At 40.8% G+C, this 18,706-nt stretch overlaps 2 protein-coding genes across 2 annotated transcripts in view; one reads left to right on the top strand and one right to left on the bottom strand.

The window, feature by feature from the left end:
- Positions 1-17,355, top strand: part of LYPD1 (LY6/PLAUR domain containing 1) — a 36,521-nt gene extending 19,166 nt beyond the window's left edge. Inside the window, exon 3 of the mRNA XM_047870294.1 lies at positions 16,935-17,355. Within this exon, the coding sequence (XP_047726250.1) occupies positions 16,935-17,170 (236 nt within the window). The 3' untranslated portion in view covers positions 17,171-17,355. The remainder of the gene's footprint in view (positions 1-16,934) is intronic.
- A 134-nt stretch (positions 17,356-17,489) lies between these two features.
- Positions 17,490-18,706, bottom strand: part of GPR39 (G protein-coupled receptor 39) — a 195,827-nt gene continuing 194,610 nt past the window's right edge. Inside the window, exon 2 of the mRNA XM_047870293.1 lies at positions 17,490-18,100. Coding sequence (XP_047726249.1) covers positions 17,595-18,100 — 506 coding nt within the window. The 3' untranslated portion in view covers positions 17,490-17,594. The remainder of the gene's footprint in view (positions 18,101-18,706) is intronic.

Here is an 18,706-nt window from a genome sequence, read left to right on the forward strand (position 1 = left end):
AGCCTCAAAAGCCAAAATGTTTACTATCTAGCCTGTCACAGAAGAAGTGTGCCAACCCCTGGGTAGAAACTTACCATGTACAATGTTGCTTTTAAACAGAAAAAGCCACCCCAGTGGGATATGAATGGGTCAAAGGGAAGAAAGAAAAACCCCTACTGACAGGTACTCAAACTAGCCCTGGCCTGATCACCTCCAGGAGTGTTTTGGTTTTCTAAGCTGGTCATTTCACACCCAAGCTAAGTGGTTGACAGTGAACATTCCCACCTTCAATGGTTGAAGTCCTTGGAGAGCAGGCAGAGGAGCCTGTCCTCAAATGAGGCTGATAGGACAGACCTATTGTGACAGGGAAGTAGCAATGGACCAAATGTGGTCCAGGAGAAGAGTGGAAAGCAGTGAAGAAAAACTGGCTCGTCTCTCCTTCTCCATGGCCGTGGATCATCAGAGTTGTCACAGCCTTCACCGTGCAGGGCAGAGCAGGGGCTGGCCTGTAACGCCGAATGAAATCTTTGCAGGTAGTGAAAGCCTTCTCCCTGGATAAATTGTTTTGTGCATTTAGAACCTACATGTGCCCACTCCCTCCCCAAAGTGGCAGTTGGGAAGTTTCGGCCACCTGTGTCTGAATCATCCGGGGTTCTAGGAATCTGTATTTAAAGAATGCCCAGGTAACTCTTCTGCACAATGATGTCTGAGAAACACTGCTTGGGCAGTTTTTACCTGCTGGGGTTCTAGAACTTTCCAGGTCCCATCTGGAGAGTGGGTGCATGTTATAACAGGCCCCTTAGTGAAGTGCACAGGAAAGAACCTCGAGGAAGGAGAGTTTGGGCCAAAGGTATCGCCACACCAGTGATTTAGCACATTAAAGATTTTTGCACTGTGTGCCACCAGCCAGGTCAGCCTAGAGACTTCCAGGTCAGAATGCCAGCCTCGGAGCCATGGTGTAACTCTCCCTGATGTTGTATTCCTAAGCCCTGACCACTTCTGGGCTGATGTCAACCAGAGTTGTTCCAGGTGCCTTTTATTCTGCCTGCTCCATCTGTGGTGACCCAGCTCTGTTAGGGGCAGGCAGAAAGAGCTGGACTCAAGCAAAGAGAAAACACCATCTTTCTTCTTCTCCCTGTATAATCAATAATTCAACCCTGTAAAGCCCGCCCGATGCCTGATGGAGCGCCTGCTGCAAAGAAGACGACAGGGGCCATCCAGCATCCACACTAACTTCTAACGCTTCTTTCTTTCGTTCTTTCTCCCTGCTGCCCCGTCTCCTGGTCTGCCTTTGGTTTTTCTTGATCTGAATGCAAACTGAGCATGTTGGCTAAAATGTGACCCAAATATAGTCCAAGAGGAATGGAGACAGAATGGGAAAAGGAGCCAGTGATTTTCAATGATGGAGCAGATCAGTAATTACTGAAGTCGCTATCCCCTTTGAGGGATGTACCGTGGTGTGCATAAATTCAATAAGTAGCCACTTCTGTGAATTAAGGGTTCAAATTAGAAAACACACCATGGACAGATAATAACAATAAAAATAGCAACAGAAAACGCTTATATAGCACCTACTTTGTGCCAGGAACTTTTTCCAAGTTCCTTAACTTGGAAAGATCGTTTCTAGTGTCTGTAAAACAGGGAGGACACGTGGTGGTACTGAAATGTGTTCGTACCATCTATTTGGATGCATTTCCTCCCACTTTACTTTTAATTCCAGTGTGTAGAGCACATATGATCTAATCCCTTTTCCCCTGTTTCCATGTTTTATGATTTCAGCCTAACTCTTGCAAGCTTGATTTCCTTCAAAGTCTAATTTCACTAGTCCCAGGAAATAGGTGGTACCATTGCTACAGTGGAATGAATTTCCCTGGAAGTAACCTCAGTATTTTATTTTACCTTTCCTTCATTCCTCTCCATGGCTATCATTATCCTAAATAAGGCAGATTAATACGACTGACTTACTCCAGGAGACCAATTTGTGGTATTTTGAAAGCCAGTATAACCACCCATCTAAATCCAAGAGTTCCCCTCCCAGGAGGCCATCACCCCTCGAAAGACTTAAAGAGGATTAACGTGTTAAGTGCTGGGGCTCTTGTTCAATTTGGTGATAGTGGGTGGTATGTTCCATAAGTACACTTCTGGTCCGCAGATGGGAGCTGTGAGAAATGACTTGGCACAGGCAGGACACGTCCCTGTGTCCCTACAGGGTGGGATGGCTGGGAGCAGGCCCAAGCTGGGATTAGCCCAGCCGTGGGTGATGGACAGCACTTCATCACCCTGCCGAGCCTGCCAGCTCTGGGTCTGAAAGCCCATTACCAAGGCATTGCCTTTCACACAGGCCTGTTTCAAGCAAGGCCTGTGGGTTTGTGCTAGCTTTCTGTAACCTCTGTTATCCAGGCCCCACCAGCCTAAGAATAAAATTTGGGGTTGCTACTAGTCAGAAAAGTACCCACTATCATGGGGCCTCTGGGCCCCCTTTAAATGATCCTTTTTCCTTCTGTGTTCTCCCCTTTTCCCCTTCATTCCCTTATTCATTCATTATTTTTTGAGCCATTTAGGTATCAAGCAGTGCTCTAATTACTAGAGCTACATTCTATTAAAAACGATTTGATAGTAAAAACATGTAGAACATTAGAAGTGATTAAAAGAAAGGTCATATGGGGAAGGAGCATCCCTCAGATATTTGGGGAAGTGTCCAAAAGGTGACTCGCTGCTGCTTTTATTTATTTTTTAATGTTTATTTATTTTTGAGAGAGAGTATAAGTGGGGGAGAGGCAGAGAGAGAGGGAGACACAGAATCTGAATCAGGCTCCCGGTTCCACGCTATCAGCACAGAGCCCGATGCGGAGCTCAAACCCACGAACCGTGAGATCATGACCTGAACAGAAGTCAGACGTTTAAGCGACTGAGCCACCCAGGTGCCCTCACTGCTGCTTTTAGACACTGCCATCTCCTGCAGTGGGTGGCTGCTGTGGGCTGTAGGGCATTCACAAAGGTGCAGGTGAACCAAACCCATGACCATCTATATCTACCACTTCTTGCCCACGGTGCTGCTGAAGCCACACAGAACCGTGGCCGTATTGATGGCACCTGCCTAGGGTTCTAGGGAAGCCCCAAGGCCATGAGGGCTGTATTGTGGTGCAGTGGTATGGATCCTTGTCTGCCCTCCTGGAGCCATGTGCTGCTGTGTACTTCAAGCTCAGGTCAGTCAAGTGGCTTACTCCGTGTATAATTTCCATGTCTATTAATTTGTCATTACTGATACAGTCTACAAACATATTCCCTCTGTACAGCATTAAAATATCACAAATGAAGCACAAGTGCTTCCTGACTGTGGCCCATTTCTAAAAGGATAACCACTTCTCAGTGTATAGCCTTATGGCCCCTTGTCTCTGACATAAACTCACACACATAGCACACACTGCAAGAGCACACATTGTATTACTTTTTTTTACATAAATCGTACATGTATATCATTTGGAAATTCATTTTTCTACTTATTGAAAACCACATCAGTATATGGAGTGATTCAGTCAGTATAATGAGCCAGATAAGTACAGAATTCTGCACATGACCTTCAACTGGTGTTTAACATCCCACAGTACTAAGTGCATCCTTTTCCTCCTAAGGGTGTGCACGTGCGAAAGTGTGTTTTGTTTTGAAGGGTAAATGCTGAGAAATGCCACTGTTCGATTTGTACATTTCAAATTAGTGTAGATCCTTCCAAATTGCTGTTCTACTCCTCCAGCAGCCACGAGAGTGCACTTTCTGGTTTCCCTGCAGCCTCTAATTCTCTGGGGCAGAGACCCAAGCTCCTGGGGACTGGGTTCAAGGGAAAATGAAAAGACAGACACGAGTGAGTACCTCTGCCCAGTGACCCCGAGACTTAGGTTTGGGGCCAAGTTTTCGTGGCTCTCTTCTTAAGGGTGTGTTTATTCCCAGAAGCCCTCTGGTGGACACAGACAGGAAGGGATTTGTGCCAGACACAAAGAGAAGGCATCTAATAAAATGATTCTTTGGGGCGTAATTTATTTCAGGAGGTTAAAAAATATATGTGCTTCATTTGCGTTGTTCTGATTATAAATGATTAAAACTAGCTGTACAGGGTTTTTTTTTCTAACCCTATCCCATGGCCACCCAGTACCCTTCCCCAAAGCAACCAATATTAGTATATGTGCTGCAAAAGTGAGCACCAGAGACAACCACTATTGGCTTTTTCTTGTGTATTCTTCCAATAATATGAGTATGTATGCAAATTGTATATATGTGTATGTACTATTTACCATCTGTGCCCATGATAATTTTCAATATTTACTCTGGTGTCATGTTTTATTTTTTCATTTAAAAAAAATATGGAGCTTATTCCTCCTCCTCTTACAGCCGTGTAGCATTCCATCGTGTGGATGAGCTTCCGGCATTTATCAGGACCCTAGTGATGGATAGTGTGATTGTCCTTTTTTTTTCTTTTTTTGCTGTTGCAAATCCCTCTGATATTAATAACCCCATATATAGTCATTTTGCATGTGTGTGAATTTGTATATGTAACTTAAACTCATAAAACTGGAATTGCTTGGTCAAATTTCATAATATTGATAGATACCATAATATTGCATTCGTGGAATTTATACCTATTTACTCTCTCAACTGACAGTGTGGAAAAAGGCCTATTTCCCAAGACTCATGGCTATATGGTGATCAACTTCTGATCCTTGCCCGAGTGATAAATAATAATGGTACAGTAAAACCTCCTATTGCAAGTAACTTGTTCTGCGAGTGTTCTGCAAGACGAGCAAACATTTTTAGCAAATTTTAACTTGATAAATGAGCGATGCCTAGCAATACAAGTGGTACATGATGCCAAATGTCGCATGACCACAACGAGACAATGGGTTTTTTTCTGTCTCTCTAGCACACGTGTGCATGCTCTTTCTCTCTCTGTGTCTCTTGTGCGTGCTCTCTCTCTCTCTCTTGTCTCTCTCTGTGTCTCTTGCTGTGGGAATGTGGGTGATTGTTTCCCATTCTCAGATGCTCAGCCTCAGGCTGTGGTGTTTGGCAGAAATCAGTGATTTTTCAGAACGTTGGAAGGTGCCCACAACTGGCACTGGTGTATTTTTTGTCACTTCAAAGCACCTGTGGACAGTCCTTGTTTTTCCATACAAGGGTAAGCTTAGGAATGCTTTGTTCCATTCTAGGTAAAGCTGCCTGCACATATAGTCCCTTTTCTCTGCCCCATTATTGCCAGTAGCATCAAATATAGTGTATGACAACAGCTTTTTAATACTGTACTGTAGTCAGCATCCGTGCAAGTGTACAGTGGCCCCCATGCAGAAAAAGGTTGAAAGGAAAAGCGGTGAGAGGAGATGATTACAGTGGAAGTAAGAAAGAAATCATCGAGAAGGATGAATGAGGTATGCAAATGGCCAAAATTGCAAGATTTTATGAGAAGTCGATGTCTGCATCTCCTATACAGAGGAGGAGGAAAAGGTGGAGGAATCCCTCTCCTCAAATGAGATTAGGGAGATGTGGAAAATGTGGAAAACAGTGCAAAATGTTGTAGAAAAGCAACACCCAAATAAGGCTGTAGCAGTACAAGCAATGAATTTCTTTAATGACAATCCTCAAAAGGAGGCAAAAGCAAGTGTCACTGAATAGGTTCTTTGTTGCACGAAAAGAAAAAGATTCCATTGAGCCAATAGATAGCAGTGATTCCATTGGTGATAGTGAAAATTGTCCTACACAATAACCCTCCTCTCTTGTCTCCCTCACACCAGCCACAAAGATTTTCAACGATCAGTGCAGGTTAATTTGTTTATTTTTCTGTATATTTTGCATTTTCTTTATTATTTTGTATTCTATTACAGTATTGTAATCATTTTTATATGAATATTTTGGGGTTGTGGAATGCATCATCTGAATTTCCATTATTCTTACGCAGGAATTCGCTTTGATATACAAGTGCTTTGGATTACAAGCATGTTCCCAGAATGAATTATGCTCGCAAACCAAGGTTTTACTGTATCTCAATGGAGCTTTAATTTGTGTTTCTTTTTATGGAGTGAGAGTAAATCTCTTTTTATTGTTTCAAAGTTCACTTTATTTTCTTTTCTGTAAACTTTTGATTTGCTTTTCCCATTGTTCTAATGGGTTCTTTTTTATTCCTTACTGATTTCTAGGACTTTTTACATATTAAGTAATTTTGCTCTTTGTGATTTGAGTTGCAATTATTTTCCCAGTATTTCACTTTTTAGTGATTTTACTAGACGGAATTATTTTTTAAGCAAGACTTTTATTTTCCCTGTTCTGTATCGATAGCACTCTTTTGGATATAAGCACTCTATTTATAGACTGAAATAAAAAATAATAATGACAAGGAAACAACTTATATACTTTTCAAGAGAAAAATGTAGTGTCTTATGGACTCTCCTAGAACGTGAAATATCACTGAATCATGCTCTTTTTAAAATGATATGTTAAATCAAGTGCCCATAAGAACAAATTTTCCTGCAGTTTACCTCTGGTATCAGTTTATCTCCCATACCTTTGTTATACATTTATTAATGAAAGAAATTTGTTATTTTACTTCAGGGAATTGCTCACTGATGCTATTTTTTTTTCTTCTTTTTTTTCTTTTTTTCTTTTTTTTTTTTTTTAGTAATTTGCTTTTTACTTTTTGTATTTTTTTTTAAAGTTTTTATTTAAATGCTAATTACCATGCAGTGTAAGATTAGTTTCAGGTGTATAATATAGGGATTCAGCACTTTAATAGAACACCGGATGCCCATTACAGCAAGTGCACTTCTTACTCCCCATCACCTGTTTTACTCCTCCCACCCACCCATCTCCGCTCTGGTAACCATCAGTTTGTTCTCTATCATTAAGAGTCTGGTTCTTGGTTTGCTTCCCTTTCTTTTTTTCCTCCCTGTGCTCAGTTGTTTTGTTTCTCAAATTCCACATGAGTGAAATTATATGGTATTTGTCTTTCTCTAACTGACTTATTTGGTTCAGTATAATACTCTTTAGCTCCAAACACATCATTGCAAGTGACAATGGCTAATGGCTATTATGGCTAATGGCTATTAGCTTTATGGCTAATATTCCATCACACACACACACACACACACACACACACACACACCACAACTTCTTTATCCATTCATCAGTTGATGGATACGTGCACTATTTCCATAATTTGGCTATTATAGGTAATACTGCTATAAACAAAGGGGTACATCCATTTGAACTACTATTTTTTATACTTAAGGTAAATATCTAGTAGTGCAATTGCTGGATCATAGGGTAGTTCTATTTTTAAACTTTTGAGGAACCTCCATACTGTTTTCCAGAGTGGCTACACCAGTTTGCTTTCCCACGAACAATGCAAGAGGGTTCCCCTTTCTCCACAGCCTCATCAGCACCTGTTGTTTTTTGTGTTGTTAGTTTTAGCTATTCTGACAGGTGTGAGGTGATGGTAGCTCATTGTAGTTTTGATTTGCATTTCCCTGATGATGGGTGATGTTAAACATCTTTTCATGTGTCTGTTGGCCATCTGGATTTCTTCTTTGGAAAAATGTGTATTCATGTCTTCTGCCCATTTCTTAACTGGATTATTTGGCTTGGGGTGTTTTAAGTTCATTATGTATCTTGGATACTAACCCTTTATTAGATATGTCATTTACAAATATCTTTTCCCATATCGAAGGTTGCTTTTTAGTTTTGTTGATTATTTCCTTTCTGTGCAGAAGCTTTTGATTTTGATGAACCCCAATAGTTTATTTTTGCTTTTGTTTCCCTTGGCTCTAGAGACATGTCTAGAAAGAAGTTTCTATGGCCAGAGAAGTTACTGCCTGTGTTGTCCTCTAGGATTTTTATGATTTCAGGCCTCACATTTAGGTCTTTAATCAATTTTGAATTTATTTTTGTGTACCATGTAAGAAAGTGGTCCAGTTGCATTATTTTGCATGTAGCTGTCCAGTTTTCCATGCACCATTTGTTAGATTGTCTCTTTCCCATTGAATATTCTTTCCCGCTTTGTCAAAGATTAATTGATCATATAGTTATGGATTCATTCCTGGGTTTTCTATTCTGTTCCATTGATCTATTTGTCTATTTTTTGTGCCAGTACCATACTTATAGCTTGATCACTACAGCTTTGTACTACAACTTGGAAGTCTAGAATTGTGATGTCTCCAGCTTTTCTTTTCTTTTTCAAGGTTGCTTTGGCTATTCAGGGGCCTTTTGTGGTTCCATACCAATTTTAAGAGTGCTTGTTCTATCTCTGAATTTTTAAAATTTTTGCACAGTTTAATTCATTAATCTTTTCTTTAATGGTTTCTGAGTGTGCATCATAGAATAGCCTTGACTACTCTTAAATGACAAATCTCACAGGTCCCAAAGTGGTTTTTAGTACTTTTATGATTTTTTTTCAACATTTACATCTTAGAGCCACTTGGAATTTATCCTGATAAGCTGTGAGTGATGGCACTGGTAAATACTTTTAGGCTGTGGTCTGACCCTCCACACTTAGCAACCTACCTATTTCCTTTCAGCCTGATTACTATTCTTTATGCCTACCCCTTGCCTCTGCAGAATTTTTCCCGTGGTTTTCTTAACCACTTCCATCATCACACATCACCCTGACTTCCTCACATCTAAACTCAGGGACATTTACTTAAAGCTCCATAGCTGCCTTTGTGATGTCCAGTCACACACTCCTTGTAGGGAAATTCTCAGCATTCCCCAAGACCACTTCCTGTTTGTCCCCAGCCCTCTTCCCCATCCCATCCTCCCTGCTGTAGAGCCTAGAATGGAACTGGAAGCCTCCTCTTTCTCTGAGACTCTGAGGTTTGTTTTTCTCTTCTTTGCATATTATAAACCAGTACCACTTCTGTCCCAGCCTCACCACGCAGCTCCGTCCCCAGGTTCTCAAAGGCAGTTTTAGCTGGACATTTCTACTGCTTTGATTTTAAAAAGATGAGTAAAGTGCCTATTTTCTCAAAGTTCTTTTTAATCTTAAACTTGCCCATTCCTACTAGTATAACACCTCCTACTCCTTCTTCTACCTCTGCCAACAGTTGAGTATTAGAGCATCATTTCTTTGTTCTTCTTGAATAACTCCAAAGCCAGGGTCTTAATACCCCAATGTCAGCTGCTTGCCCATCAGTTACTTTTGATGTCTGTTAGCTCCAAATTTCCTTTCATCTGGTTAGAAATCTTTTTAATCACCTCTGATTTCATCCACAGTATCTCTAGCTGTAGTCTCCAGGACTTAGGCTCCACTGTGGAAGGCTCACAGTGGTCTATGAACAGGCAGCTGCTCTGAACCTCGTGGATCATGGGCAGATCATTCCAGACTCTATTTAGTCCTGGACCTCCTCATGGTGCCCTGGCTTGGAGTGGCCACCCATTCAACTAACATGTCTTTCTTGCATCAGACCCATTTTCTGTTTTCCCTCTCTCTGTGAGGTAAATACACCTTTGAGGGGGTGGGTGGGTGGAGCTTACAACTTTTCCCTTCCTAGAGTCTTTTTTGTGGTATCTATTCATGAACTACCTTCTTAAAGGCTTTCATCTGGCCATAAATCTGTGCCCCCCCCCACTACACACACAGACACACTTGCCTTACAAAGATAAATGGCTTCTAACTAAAGATGTGAGGGTATCAGCAAAAGTACAGATTGTGGTTCTGTTGGTACATCTCTTTGTAACTTCAGGCATTATTTTTCCAGGGTTTTGAAAAAATATATTTTTTATTAAGGTATTTATATTTAACATTATTAGTTTCAGGTGGACAACATAATGATTCAATATTTGTATATCATGAAATGATCACAATAGTAAGTCGAGTTAACATGTATCACCATATATAGTTGTAGGCTTTTGTCTTGCAATGAGAACATTTTGAGGGGGGGCAGGGGTGGAGACAGCATGAGTGGGGGAGAGAGGTGGAGGGAGGGAGAGAGAGAGAGAGAGAGAATGAATGAATGAATGAATGAATGAATGAATGAATGAATATCTTAAGCAGGCTCTATGCTCAGTGCAGAGTCCAATACAGGGCTCACTCCCATGACCCTGGGATCATGACCTGAGCCTAAATTAAGAATCAGATGCTCAACCAACTGAGCCACCCAGGTGCCCCATCTTGTGATGAGAACTTTTAAGATACATTCTCTTGGCAACTGCCAAACAGACAATGCAGTATTATTAACTAGTCACCATGCTGTACATTACATCCCTGTGACTTATTTTATAACTAGAAGTCTATACTTTTTGACTCCCTTCACCCATCTCACCCACCTACCACATCCCATCTCTAGCCACCAGTAATTTGTACTCTGTATCTATGACTTTGGTTTTCGTTTTTAGATTCCACATATAAGTAAGATCATATGGTATTTGCCTTTCTCTGTCATTTTTCACTTAGCATAACATCCTGAAGTCCCATTCATGTTGTCACAAATGGCAAGACTTTGTTCTTTTTTATGGATGAATAATATTCCATTGTAGATATATGACATTTTATCTACTCATTTGTTGATGGACATTTAAGTTGTTTTCATTTATTAACTATTGTAAATAATCCTTCAATTAACATAGGGATGCATATATCTATTCAAAATAGTATTTGTGTTCTCTTCAGATAAATACAAGTAGAACTGCCTAATCATATGGTATGTCTTTTTTTTAATGTTTTTGAGGACATTCCATACTATTTCTATAGTGGCTGCACCTGTTTACATTCCCACCAACACCGCACAAGAGTTTCCTTTCCCAAAATTTTCACACTTGTGATTAGTAATAACCAACCTAACAGGTATGAGATGGTATTTCATTATACTTTTGATTTGCATTTCCCTGATCAGTGATTTTGAACATCTTATGTACCTATTGGCTACCTATAGTCTTTGGGAAAATGTCCATTCAGAACCTTTGCATATTTTTTAGTTAGAATGTTTTTTGTACTGTTGAGTTATATGTGTGTTCTTCATATGTTTTGGATAGTAATCCATTATCAGATATGATTTATAAATTTTTTTCTTCATTCAGTAGGTTGCCTTTTCATTTTGCTGATGGTTTCCTTTGTTGTTCTGAAGTTTTTCAATCTGTTTATTTTTAGTTTTGTAGCCTTTGCTTTTGATGTCAAATATAAAAAAATCCTCATGAAGACCAATGTCAGAGAGCTTACCTCCCGTGATTTCTTCTAGGAGTTGTATGGTTTTGGGTCTTACGTTCAAGCCTTTAATCCTTTTTGAGTTAATGTTTGTCTTTGGTGTTAGATACTGATCCAGTTATACCAGCATCATTTATTAAAGAGATTGTTTTTTTCCCCATTGTATATTTTTTACTCTTATTTGGCCTGTAATTGTTCATAGTTGTCTCTTAGGATCCTTGGGGTTTCAGTTATAATGTCTCCTCTTTCATTTCTGATTTAATTTACTTGAATCCTCTTTTTTCTGGGTGTATCTAGCTAAAGGTATGTCAATTTTATCTTTTCAAAGAACCAACTCCTAGTTTATTCTATTGTTTTTCTGTTCTCTATTTCATTTATTTCTGCTTTAATCTTTATTATTTCCTTTCTTCTGCTAACTTTGAACTCAGTTCTATTTCTAGTTCCTTGAGGTATAAGGTAAGGTTGAGACTTTCCTTATTTCTTGAAGTAGACATTTATCACTATGAGTTTCCCTCTTAGAATTGCTTTAGCTGTTTTCCAGAAGTTTTGGTGTGATGTGTTTCCATTTTCATTTGTGTAAAGATATTTTTTAATTTGTCTTGATTTCTTTGTTGACCCACTGATGGTTCAGTAACTTGTTTAATCTCCACATATTTGTGAATTGTCCAGTTGGCTTCTTCTAATTGATTTCTAATTTCATACCACTGTGGTCTGAAAAAAATGCTTGGTATGTTTTCAATATTAAATTTCTTAAGACTTGTTTTTGTGTCCAAACATATGATCTATCTTGAAGAATGTTCCATGTGCAGTTGAGAAGAATGTATATTCTGTTGCTTCCCCACACACACACACATTACAATATTACTGATGATATTCTCTGTGTTGTACTTTTATTTCTGTGACTTATAACTGGAAGTTTGTGAGTCTTAATCCTTTTCATCTGCTTCACTCATCTCCCACCCACTTCCCCTCTAGCAGCCACAAGTTTGTTTTAAGGATGTTTTGTTCCAAGTGATTGTTGCCTAGGCTAGGGGAGGACAGGAAAATGGTGCCCACCAGCACATTTGTTCCTGAGAAATCTCCTAAAGATCCCTGCCCCTAGAGCACAAGTTTTCTAAGATTAGTCAAGAAATCTCCTTTACATACACTCCAGGTGCTTTTCAACTACTGTTTCTGTGCTGTGTCTCAGGCCAGTTTATCTGGCCATCTCTTTCTGGGTGGGGCTTTCTTTCCTATTTCCGTCTGGTTCTCCCAGAATTTAGCCCTACTGATTTTCAAAGCCAGACATTGTGGAGACTTGTCTTCCTAGTGCAAATCCTCAGGGCTGGGGCTACCCATTGTGGGATCTGATCCCCTCACGCCTCTGTGCTTGTGATGTCTCTCTGATTTGTGGTTATTTGCTCCAGGGTTTTGCTTTTCAACTGCATCTCTATCCCTCCTACCCTTATCCCATGTGCCCTTTTCTCTGTGAGGAGTTGTGGAAGATCTGTTCTGCTAGCCTGCAAGTAATTTTCAGTTAGTTATATAGATGTAGTTATTGCTTTGGTATAGCTGTGGAATGAGGTGAGCTCAGGAACCTCCTACTAGTAGTGCCATCCTTTCCATCTCCCTTGTTGCTTTCTGATGGATGTAAGTAACATTGAACCAGATGGAATGTTCTGTTTATGTTAAGGCCTAGGTTTCCTTGTTGATTTTCTGTCTGGATGATTAATGTAAATGGGATATTAAAGTCCCCAAGTATTGTACTATTTCTCCTTTAGGTCTATTAATATTTGCTTTACATATTTAGGTGCTTCTATGGTGGGTACACACTTCTTTACAAATGTTCTGTCCTTTTGCTGGATTGACCCCTTGATGTAATGCCCTTCTTTGTCTCTTATTACAGTCTTTGTTTTAAAGCTTATTTTGTATATGCGGATCTGCAATTAGTTGTTATAGGCGGTATATAGATGGGTCTTATTTTGTTGGTGTCGTTTAATGAAGCCACTTATATCTTTTGACTGAAGAATTTAATATTTGTATCTAAAAATTGTTTTCTGGCAGTTTGGCAGTTTCTTCGTTCCTTCTGTGGCTCTCTTCGCTATTTGATGACTTTCTTTGGTGGTATGCTTACAGTTCGTATCTCTTGTATATCTACTTATAGTTTTTGCTAGGTTGTTACTGAAAAGCTTACATATGACAATTTATATCTGCAACAGTCTACTGTAAGTTGATGAGCTTGAAAGTGTTCTAAAGCTCTACATTTTTACTTTCTCCCCTCCATTTTGTTTTTTCATTTCACATTTACATCTTTTTTTAGCCTATGTATCCTTTAATTACTAATAATTACTAATTACTAACAACTACTAATAACCACTAACTAGTAGTTATTTTTACTACTTTTGTCTTTTAACCTTCATACTAGCTTTATAGGTAATTAATCCACTACCTTTCCTATATATTTATCAGATTTATATCTTTTATATGTTGTCACAAATTAGCACCCTTTCTATTCAGCCTAAAGAAGTCCCTTTAACATTTCTTGTAAGGCTGGTTGAGTGGTGATTAACTCATTTACCTTTTACTTGTCTTGGACACTCTTTCACTTCCAAGTGATCATTTTGCCATGTACTCTTGGAAGTTGTTTGGTTTTTTTTTTTTTTTTTTTTTTTTTTCCCTTTTAGCACTTTAAATATATCATGCTTCTCGCTTCAGGCCTGGAAAGTTTCTGCTGAAAAGTCTGCTGATAGTGTAGTTGGAGGTTCCCTTGTACATAAGAAGTTGTTTTTCTCTTGGTGCTTCTAAGTCTCTCCTTGTGTTTAACTTTGACATTTTAATTATAGTGTGTCTCTTTGGGTTCACCTTATTTGCAACTCTCTGGGCTTCTTGGATGTCTCTTTCTTCCCCAGGTTAGAGAAGTTTTCAGCCATTATTTTTTCAAGTAAGTTTTCTGTCCTTGTCTTGTCCTTCTGGGTTTCCTATAAATGAGAATGTTAGCCACTTGATGTGGTCTCTTAGGTCCCTTAAACTACCTCCACTTTTTATTTTTCTTTTTGCTGCTCTAATGGGGTGAGTTCCTCTGCCCTGTCTTTGGGTTCACTGATCCATTCTTCTGCTTCTACTAGTCTGCTGTTGAAACCCTCTGGTGTTATTTTCAGTTCAGTTATTGTGTTCTTCAGTTCTGTGACTTCTCCTTGATACTGAGATTTTTCTCTTTGTTGAAGCTCTGTGTTCATCCTTTCTTCACCCAGTTTGGTGAACCTCTTGAGGAACATTACTTTGAACTCTCTCAGGTAAATTACTTACCTCTGTTTCTGTAAGGCTCTTTCTGAAGTTTTATCTTGGTCTTTTATTTGGAGCATATTCTTCATTTTGCTGGACTCTTCCTGTTTCTACAAGCAGCCTATGTTTACTTTAATAGTTCCCAGCAGCTGAGGATGTGCCAAGCCCACTCAGTGTCCTCAAAGGGAAGATCTCAGCACCTAGATTCAGGCTGATTGGAAGCCAGACCTTTATCCACCACCTTTAAGAAATAGAAATATCTGTGTATACATATTAGTCCTGTGGGACCACAAGCATAAGCTCTCCTGGCCAACAAAACAGATGATCTTGAGGTATCCCCTGGGAGGCAGTCACAAAAATCAGGGCTGTCTTTGTGCATTCATTACCTAATTAACCTTCCTCATCATCACTCCTGAGCCCTATAGAGTTAGGCTTGGGGCGCCTGGGTGGCGCAGTCGGTTAAGCGTCCGACTTCAGCCAGGTCACGATCTCGCCGTCTGTGAGTTCGAGCCCTGCGTCGGGCTCTGGGCTGATGGCTCAGAGCCTGGAGCCTGTTTCCGACTCTGTGTCTCCCTCTCTCTCTGCCCCTCCCCCGTTCATGCTCGGTCTCTCTCTGTCCCAAAAATAAATAAACGTTGAAAAAAAAAAATTTAGAGTTAGGCTTAAAAATAAATACCTAGCCATGTCACTAAGTAAAAATGCAAACTGTAAATCAGCATCTAGGATGTGACACCAGTAACAAATCTGTGTATGCACGTACACACTTTATTTTTCCATGGGTATGTATATATATATATATATATATATATAGAAACAGGCCCAGAAGGAGGCCTTCCAAACTGGCAAGAGTGGTTACCTTTGAGGAGCAACTATCTGGTCAGGGGGCATTTTCACCTGATCTCCCTGGGCTTTTTTTGTTGTTGTTGTTTACCGTGAAAAATATATTATTTCTTTTTAACTTTTACAATTCACTTAAAGGAAGAAAGTTTATTGAAGTTGAACTAGCAAATGACAGTAAAATTTCCTAAAATGGGCAATGGATAGAAAATGTAGAAACTTAGGGAAATCCATAAATGGGCAAAGCCCCATAGCAGGTTTCTTGGAAATCATACAGCACCTCTCTCTCTCACACACACACACACACCCTCTGTGTGGACTTTATCTTACCTGATAACTCTTACCAGAGCAGCTACTGTCCAGGACTTTCTATCAGTGTTAGAAAATCCATCCTTTCAAATGTGCAGTTCTAGAACAAAAATGACTTAAAATTGTATGTTCCAAAGTATTTCTTTAACCTCCCACTTTGAAGTAGCTCAGTTTTTTGCCATTTCTCCATAACCCAAAGCAACATTCATAAGGCAGATGAAGGAGGCACAAACCAAAGCCTTGCCTGCAAACACATCCTTGCAGGGAGTCAGAATAAGGACCCCAGCTACTGGTCAAATATGCTGGAGCCCTCAGGTGTGCGGGGAAGTTCAGAAGCTAAAAGTCATTCACTCCCAAGTCCAGTTTTGTAAGACATATTATTTATCTCCCCCTCCCCCCCTAAAAAACATTTTTTGTGGTTTCTTGGCTGGCTACTTTGGTATATATACTAGTAAGGATATGGATGGAATGGAGCCAGAATTCTAGGTTCAAATCCCAACTTCTCCATTTTCTAGTAGTGTGACCTCGGGCAAATTTGTAAACTTCGCTTGCCCTTATGCTTCCCATCTGTGAAATGGGGATCTCCCTTGTAGGCTTGCTGTAGTGATAAATCAACTAGGACACCATAGCCCTCTGTAGAGTGTCTGGAATACAGGAAAGCCTTTAAATGAAGTTAGTATTATTTGAATTAAGGTTCCAGCTTTAATAACTTAAATGATTAGTCAAGATAACCTAACTGGTGACTGTGCTGCAATTCCCATGTGTCCTATGTGCTCCTTTATGTGCCTACACAGTACCTTACTAAATGGTGGCTGTGGATGCTAACTAGGCAGGTGACCATATATTCTGAGGGCAAAGCTTATTTCCTGTAACCAGTATCTTCCTGGTAAACTCAACATCAGGCCACCCCGTCACTCTAGTGGACCTTGAAACCTCAGAAAAATAAGGGCCCCTTCAGTAGGGATCTCATGGGAATTAGTTCAGGGAACTCTAGGATTTAACACATAGGTGACAGCCTTCTCTGTATCACTTGTAATAAACATCTCATTCTCCATGGCATGAGATAGTTACAACAACAACAAAAGGCAAATATAAGTTGTGTGTGAATTTTTTTAAGTGAACTTTGATTTTAATAGCTCTTTACTGATACCAATATCTAATAGCTTTTGGAACAATTTGTCAAAAGTTACTGGAGCTGTATGGTGAAGAAGCCATGATCACTTATATTTTGGCGAGGTTGGGGGGGGGGTCGGTGTGCTCAGTGAAACAACCGAAAGTACCTTGCTGGTCCCACCAAGTAGCTGGGCTGTGGGAGGAAGGAGGAGGAGCTGAACCTTGGCCAACTCCAGTTAACCCCACATCTTGGGTTGTGTTGCAGGGATCATGTACCGCAAGTCGTGTGCCTCGTCAGCAGCCTGCCTCATTGCCTCCGCTGGGTACCAATCCTTCTGCTCCCCTGGGAAACTGAACTCAGTGTGCATCAGCTGCTGCAACACCCCACTTTGCAATGGGCCCCGGCCCAAGAAACGGAGCAGCTCTGCCTTGGCCCTGCGGCCGGGGCTCCCCACCACCATCCTGCTCCTGAAACTCGCCTTCCTCTTGGCTCACTGCTGAAGTTGGAGATGCTCATCCCTCCTGCATTGTCCTTCAGGCCCTTGCTCCCCCTGTTCCCCAAGCTTCTCCTGAGTGTCCTTTATTTGTGGGTTGGGGGGGAGCGTATTCTCTTTATTCTTTTGCAAATCAAAGAGCTCGGTGTCAAACAGTTTTTGTAAGCTCTGAATAAATTCAGTCTGACTTTTCAGTGTGTACTTGAAGGGAAGAGGGGAGTCCAAGTCTGTCCCCTATTACCAGAGGCAAGGTCGGGCTGGCAGAATCAGTCCCTAGAAGACACTTAAGGAGGCATTCATTTTTTCCAAGGCCCCTTGCTTCCACTCCTGTCCCTCATAGGGGCATGGTTTATTTTGTCACTTTGTGTGTCAGGATCATGTTGCTTTCATTGGGGGCGCCGGTTAGTCCTCAAGGCTTCCATAGTTGACATTCACACTTCATGTTCCTGAAAACCATTCCCTGCCGCAGAGTTGGGTGGTTTCATCTGCACGTTGGGTTCTGCTGCCTCAAGACTCAATTGCTGGGGCTTGGAGTCTGGCTCGCCCCCGTTCTGGAAAGTGCTCAAGTAAACCTTGTTAGTTCTTGCAGAGGAACTGCACCGGGAAGCGGTGAAGATGAGGGGGCGGCGTGCCGAGCGAGCGCTGTCCGCAGCAGAGGTGACGCGGGCACGCAGGTGTTTGCTGTGGTTGGCATGCGGCAGCGTCAGGTGGCAGCGGAGCACCTGCCCGAACACCCTGCGGAACTGCTGCGAGGACACGTTGTACAGGAGCGGGTTGATGACCGAGCTCAGGTAGAAGAAGGTGTCGGAGAAGGGGAGGAGGATCATGTATGCCCGGAAGTAGGACTTTGTCCAGTCGTGCTTGGGTTTGGCTGCGGCCATAATCCTCCGCACCTGGTTAGGCATCCAGCAGACAGCCAAGGTCACAACAATCAGCCCTGAGCAGGCAAAAGGAGAGACCGACACAAACAGCATGAGAACAACAATCAAAGCCACAAAATATTTAGCTCCCCAGCTCTGTGCTTACTGGCCAGGAAATGCTACCAATTTTTCAGTGTTGTGCTCGACTGCTTCTTTTGCCACTAGCAAAAAAGAATCGAACAGTGTGTTTCAAGGCTGGGGGAGTTGACTGTGTTAAAGACCATTAAATGCTTTCGACTATTTATGCATACCTTTTGATGGCTGTTCATTAAAAAAAAAAAAATGTTTTCATTGTTGTGTATCCAGAAAGCATTTTATATAGTCCAGTAAAATCTGTCATTTTGTTTTAAGGAAATAGATGTATACCCTATGTCATATCAGGTGAAACAATATTTGTATTTCAAAGCATGTCTACATAAAGACAACCCAGTGATATTTTCAAGACAAATGGAAATGGTGTCCCTTGTAACAAAGAAGCGTATTTAGTGACACTGATTTTGCATTCAATTTCAAGGGACACAAAACCGGGAATAGCCTGTCACTGAGAATGGTTTTTGAACATGTCTACTCCGTGCAGTGTGCACACCTGTAATTCTCATGCTCCTATCTGCAACAGCACTCTG

This window comes from Prionailurus viverrinus, chromosome C1, assembly GCF_022837055.1.
Source record: "Prionailurus viverrinus isolate Anna chromosome C1, UM_Priviv_1.0, whole genome shotgun sequence".
NCBI classification, from domain to species: Eukaryota; Metazoa; Chordata; class Mammalia; order Carnivora; family Felidae; genus Prionailurus; species Prionailurus viverrinus.